The following is a 6,453-nucleotide window of genomic DNA, read 5'->3' as shown; positions in this document are numbered from 1 at the left end:
CGTATCATCAAAATGTTGTGAAGTAACCCTGCGTATTCGATTGGCAAATCAGCAACTTATTTGGAAATTATAAACGGGCATTCCGTCAACCTAGCCAAACTCCACGATGATCATTTGCCATCACACTTTCTTGTGGAAGTATCGTGGTATTTTTGAGTCCTATAAAGCTCTCGAACCCACACAACACCAGTTTGCAGGGACTAGATGAATAGTGTTTTTAAATATGTAACTTAAATACCCACATGTGTAAAAACTAGTGGGTAACATAAATGTGAATACCCAGATAGAATTACTGATACCCAGTGATTTTAAAATGCATGGGTAAAATACCCAATACACCAAAAGCTTATCTGGAGCTCTGCATCATGTGTCCTGTGACAGTCAGTGTTCTTGTGTCCAGGCAGGACAGATCCAACATAAAGCACACCTGTCCACTATACTGGTGCTAACATGCATCAGTCTCACCACTCTCATACACAGAGCACATGGCTGATGCAGCTCTCACACACGTCCCATCTACACACGCTGTTGTTTCCTGTCTAGGGGAGTGATCTCCATTACACCAGCTGGTAGCCGAGGGGATCCTTGTTCTGGTCCAGGAGAGCCAGTGACGAGTCACGTATATGTCGCAGGAGTCGTTGAAGGTCATCCTTGTTGAATTCCTGTAACACAACAACAGTCATCAGTCCACAGTGAAGACCTTCAGCATTAAGGCCACACATCTTTTTGTAACTTTTTGTACTAGCCAAATAAAATGTTAACACACATCCCCCCCACCCCCTCCCCACCCAATATTCATATTCTGTTGCTATCAATATAAATAAATTATTATACATACCAAAATTAAAACCTGTTGAAAATGTATCTTGCAAACTTCAGAACATAATGAATTATGACAAACATTTTGAGGAATTCCCCAAAAGATATTTGCAATTGGAATTTTTGTACTGACCGGAATTTTTGGGTACAAAAAAAGAAAGAAAAAAAAGAAGTCTGGCCTAACATGAAAAACACAAACACAAGCATGGTCCAACAGAAAACGATAAAAGCGACAAATCTGGGATTCCATCAAATGATCATCAAATCCTGGCACAGCAAAGGGATGCAACTCCATGTTTGTTTACACGCTGAATTTGTTTCTAGGTTTGTCAGCACAATACCCGTGTTCGTGAGTGTCACCCAAGTGGAAACGTATAAGACCTGAATCACTTTAGACTTTACTCCCACATAAAACAGACACCCGTAATCTAACTGGAATACTGTTCAAAGCAGCATTGAAAGAGACTCATTCAATCATGCTGCACTCAGCAATAGTCCAGCTATATGATGACGGCCTGTAAATAATCGAGTCTGGACCGGATGCAACTCTGTAAGTTAATTGTAGCTTCTTGGATGAGCAAACATAGATTCACATATGAACCAGGAAGACATCTTGTTTTATCACCTACTGATCATCTCCTAAACCTACTACCAGTATACAAGGCTACATGTAGAACACTTTGACAGACTGCATTGGTAGGACAGGCAGGTATCATGGTCCTGCAGTCTTGATTCAGGGGATGAGTCATTATAAACATATTCATAAACAATCCCAAAATGTATAGGTCATAAATTAGACGAATCATTCTCTCCTACCTTGTATAGCTGATAGCGTTCTGCGGAGACATAGTCGGCCAGTTGGAGGCATTCTGCGAACAGTTCGCTGGTGTGTAGTACATAATGCAGGTTAAGGCACAATGCTGGTAGGTGGAGCTGTCTCAACAACGCCATCTGGTGGTGGCGGGACTCATCAACACTTTTCTCCTGTGTACAGAAGATGACATATGAAGTGTCGCTGTGTCATCACAATGCAGTGTGTGAAGTGAGTGAACGTTCTAGCCGTATCCATCTACCCGAGGCAAGGGAGTTATCCGACTATAAAAGCGATTACGGGTTATGTCCCTTCTCTGTCCCTCCTATTATCCAATCAGATTCCACCTCTCATATCACTTGCATTTGATTCAAACAAAATGGAGGCGCCCAGTCAAGACAATCTGATCGATAAGCAAGATATTTTTTGTAAAAACATGGATCTTACCTTGTGAAGTACAACAAATCACGTGAGCACCTAGATTTAAAACATTAAAAGATTTGGAAAACATCTGCTGGCACCCATTAGTCAGTACATAGGCTCTACAAATCTGCACGGCAGTCGCCATGTTGTTAATGAACCGAATGTCAATTTAGTTCTGTTATTTGGATTGGACTATGTATAAGACTTGTTTTCCAGCCAAAATATAACTCGATAATTTCTGCCTCGTTTGTCAAGGATGGAAACGGGACTGTTATAGTCAGTTAACTCCCTTGCCTCAGGAAGATGAGCTGCATCCTGTTGGAAAGCATATGAGGGCTTACTTCAAGTAGATTGAAGGTTGTTTTATGCTGGGTCAGGCAAACTAGAGGTCGACAGCATGAGCAATGATCAACAGAGCTGGGGCACAATGACACAAGATCTACTTTGGTCACCTTCATTAGTGTGACAAGCAAGGGTGCTGGGGACCTTTACCTCAGAATCCCCATGGGGATCTAACACAGGAAGGTGGTGAGTTCATGGCGATACTTATCAGGGCTTCATCTGCAGGATGTGACAGGTGAGTGAAGGGGAGATAACTGTGTCAACATACCTCCCTCTGATCCACCATCCAGCCTCCATCAGTAAACAGCAGCACATTGTATATATGGTCCTTAGTTGTCTGAAAACAGCAGCACATTGTATATATGGTCCTTAGTTGTCTGAAAACAGCAGCACATTGTATATACGGTCCTTAGTTGTCTGAAAACAGCAGCACATTGTATATACGGTCCTTAGTTGTCTGAAAACAGCAGCACATTGTATATACGGTCCTTAGTTGTCTGAAAACAGCAGCACATTGTATATACGGTCCTTAGTTGTCTGAAAACAGCAGCACATTGTATATACGGTCCTTAGTTGTCTGAAAACAGAAGCACATTGTATATACGGTCCTTAGTTGTCTGAAAACAGCAGCACATTGTATATACGGTCCTTAGTTGTCTGAAAACAGAAGCACATTGTATATACGGTCCTTAGTTGTCTGAAAACAGAAGCACATTGTATACACGGTCCTTAGTTGTCTGAAAACAGCAGCACATTGTATATACGGTCCTTAGTTGTCTGAAAACAGAAGCACATTGTATATACGGTCCTTAGTTGTCTGAAAACAGCAGCACATTGTATACACGGTCCTTAGTTGTCTGAAAACAGCAGCACATTGTATATACGGTCCTTAGTTGTCTGAAAACAGCAGCACATTGTATACACGGTCCTTAGTTGTCTAAAAACAGCAGCACATTGTATATACAGTCCTTAGCTGTCTGAAACACAAAACACATGTCTGTGCCATCCAGAGAAGCAAGAGTTGTGTCCCTTAGTTATCCCACAACAAGGAACAAAGCCATCAGATATCATCCAAGAAAATGGACACAATGAAAGAGACATATTACACAGCAAAACAAACCAAAGTGTTAATTAAGATATGATAGAATTTTGTCCATGATTATTTTCACACTGTATACATGAAAACTTTATCAGGAAACGTGTCTATCAAAGTTTAGCACTTCACAAATTAAATCGATGATGTGGCATCCTTATATATACTTGTACTGTTTTGTATAGATACATGACCTATCGATATACTTGTATTGTGTTACAGAGTACAGTGATGACCAACGTTTATTGACTCGGTTCACATGTTATTGCAAATATTTGTGGCTACTGGTAATTATAAGATGGCAACCTTTGTCTGCATCAGGAGCGTGTGCTTCCATCTGTCCACCTCCATCTGGTACTGCTTCATGCGATGTTCGTACGCCACACGGTCTGTGAAGCTGGCGCCCACTGTCAGATCAGGTTTGGCTGGCTTGCCGTGATGACAGAGGGAGAACCAGTCGTTGAAACTCTCAATGGCATCCTGAAACACGTATATAATTGTGGTCAAAGTTTACTGCCAGAACCCTTCTGCTGTCAACTGTGTGACTAAAGAATCAACTGGAGAAATTATGAAGAATATCACATTCCCAGGGGTTAATGAACAGATCTCGATCTGAAACATGAACAGGTGGAACCATCCACCAACCGTAGGATTCAAGCAACATGGGATAACATAAAGAAACAACATTTCAGTTTTTACTTTTCAAATTAAAGATTATCCACAAGCAGAAACATCCAACATAGTGAGTGAGTATGGTTTTACGCCGCTTTTACCAATATTCCAGCAATATCATGGCGGGGTACACCAGAAATGGGCTTCACACATTGTACCCATGTCGGGAATCGAACCCGGGTCTTCAGCATGACGAGCGAACGCTTTAACCACTAGGCTACCCAACTGCCCACATCGAACAGACTTAACCAAGAGATAATCTTCAGGCAATCTTTCAGTTCAAGGACATAGCAATGCTTCTGAAGCAAAGATTTCAGGACCTTGTTAAGTAAATTCACAAAGAAAAGGTGGAACTAGGTATGATTTGTAACTCTCGTCCTATAAAACAAAATGCAAACACCACACTACATGCTGGGTAAATCCTACCACTAGCATGACAAATGCATGACACTCACCAGGTAGGCCTTGATACACATGTACTCCCGGATAGCGTTCTCTTCCGACGACAGCAGGGATGTTGACCCAGTCTGCAGAAACCAGTTTGTACATGTATAAACTAAAGATCACAATGAAAGAGCTTTGTTTGTTGTTTAACGCCACACTCACCAATATTGCAGGTACATGTATATGACAGCGGTCTGTAAATAATCAAGTCTGGACCGGACAATCCAGTGATTGACATTATAAATATCGATCAACGCAATTGGGATACGATGACATGCATCAACCAAGTCAGCGAGCCTGACCACCCAACCCGTTAGTCACCTCTTACCACAAGCATAGTCGCTTTTTATGGCAAGCTAAAGACCTATTCTACCCCGGATCTTCACGGGTCTAATGAAAGAGGTGGATCAAATGTTTGTAACTTAAGGACAAGAAGCGATATACTGCTGATGTCAGAGAACTTTACCAACAGACTCGTATGACTATTCCCACACAACAATTTGATCATCTAGACTTCATTACAGTTGATTGTCCTCATTGTTTTCTCAAGACAACAAAGCAACTGATTTACTGAGTCTGGTGGGGAGAGAGCAGAGGTTTAAATGTCACAACTTGTCTTCAAGCAAGAACAGTGAGTGAGTGAGTGAGTGAGTGAGTGAGTGAGTGAGTGAGTGAGTGAGTGAGTGAGTGAGTGAGTGAGTGAGTGAGTGAGTGAGTGAGTGAGTGAGTGAGTGAGTGAGTGAGTGAGTGAGTGAGTGAGTGAGTGAGTGAGTGAGTGAGTGAGTGAGTGAGTGAGTGAGTGAGTGAGTGAGTGAGTGAGTGAGTGAGTGAGTGAGTGAGTGAGTGAGTGAGTGAGTGAGTGAGTGAGTGAGTGAGTGAGTGAGTGAGTGAGTGAGTGAGTGAGTGAGTGAGTGAGTGAGTGAGTGAGTGAGTGAGTGAGTGAGTGAGTGAGTGAGTGAGTGAGTGAGTGAGTGAGTGAGTGAGTGAGTATGGTTTTACGCCGCTTTTAGAAATATTCCAGCAATATCACGGCGGGGGACACCAGAACTGGGCTTCACATATTGTACCCATGTCGGGAATCGAACCCGGGTCTTCGGCATGACGAGCGAACACTTTAACCTCGAGGCTACCCGACCGCCCCACAAGCAAGAACAGCATGCCCATCATGCCTGGACAGTGTCAAAGACTCAAGAACATCTCCTACTGACAGTACCCCGAGGTTCTGGGTTACCTTGGAGAGCCAGATTCTGTAGATGACGTCCACCGAGTCGGCCGGCAGCTTGTCGAACACCTCTCTTGCAGCTACATGCTTCTTCACAGCTGCAAAACACACAAGTCTCATTTCAACAAAGATTCCGTGTTTGTTTGTTTGTTGTTTAATGCTGCACTCGGCAAAATTCCAGCTATATGATGGTGGTATGCACATAATTGATTCTGGACCAGACTATCGAGTGATTGATATCATGGGCATCAATCTAAGCAATTGGGATACGATGACATGAATCAACCATGTCAGCGAGCCTGACCATCCGAACCCGTTAGTCGCCTCTTATGACAAGCATTGTCACATGTTACAGCAAGCATGGGTTGCTGGAGACCAATTCTAACCCAGATCTTTAAGGGTCAAAGATTCAATGAGACATATGGATCCGTACCAGTAATAGTCCCACAAGCGCAAGCAACTAGGATATACATAGTCCAACATCAGACAACCGTATAAACTTATCTGACCTCTTGGTACAGATGTAATGGGATTATAACTCATTATTGAGGTGCTTATTTCATTGTTAAAAATTGTAGAATTTTCCTATTCGGAATATTCTATAAGTAATACGTTACCACTGTTATA

The 6,453-nt window shown here is 42.4% G+C and overlaps 1 protein-coding gene across 2 annotated transcripts in view; it reads right to left on the bottom strand.

Annotated features, from left to right (window-relative positions):
• Positions 1 to 239: 239 nt before the first annotated feature.
• The window catches only part of LOC124115908 (nuclear pore complex protein Nup107-like), a 33,926-nt gene continuing 27,712 nt past the window's right edge, over positions 240 to 6,453 (bottom strand). The window contains exons 21-26 of one of the 2 annotated variants that reach the window (XM_048402610.1): positions 5,836 to 5,924; positions 4,616 to 4,687; positions 3,795 to 3,968; positions 2,664 to 2,732; positions 1,636 to 1,803; positions 240 to 662 (exon numbers count right to left, since the gene is read on the bottom strand). In XM_048402610.1, coding sequence (XP_048258567.1) covers positions 558 to 662; positions 1,636 to 1,803; positions 2,664 to 2,732; positions 3,795 to 3,968; positions 4,616 to 4,687; positions 5,836 to 5,924 — 677 coding nt within the window. In that variant the 3' untranslated portion in view covers positions 240 to 557. Of the gene's footprint in view, positions 663 to 1,635; positions 1,804 to 2,663; positions 2,733 to 2,778; positions 3,333 to 3,794; positions 3,969 to 4,615; positions 4,688 to 5,835; positions 5,925 to 6,453 lie in introns of those variants that run through there. The other variant, XM_048402611.1, reaches the window with a different exon arrangement.

The sequence above is a fragment of the Haliotis rufescens genome, unplaced genomic scaffold (assembly GCF_023055435.1).
Source record: "Haliotis rufescens isolate VD_foot unplaced genomic scaffold, xgHalRufe1.0.p SCAF_27, whole genome shotgun sequence".
NCBI lineage: Eukaryota > Metazoa > Mollusca > Gastropoda > Lepetellida > Haliotidae > Haliotis > Haliotis rufescens.
The sequence above is the reverse complement of the archived record's forward strand: the minus strand, read 5'-3'. Positions and strand labels throughout refer to the sequence as shown.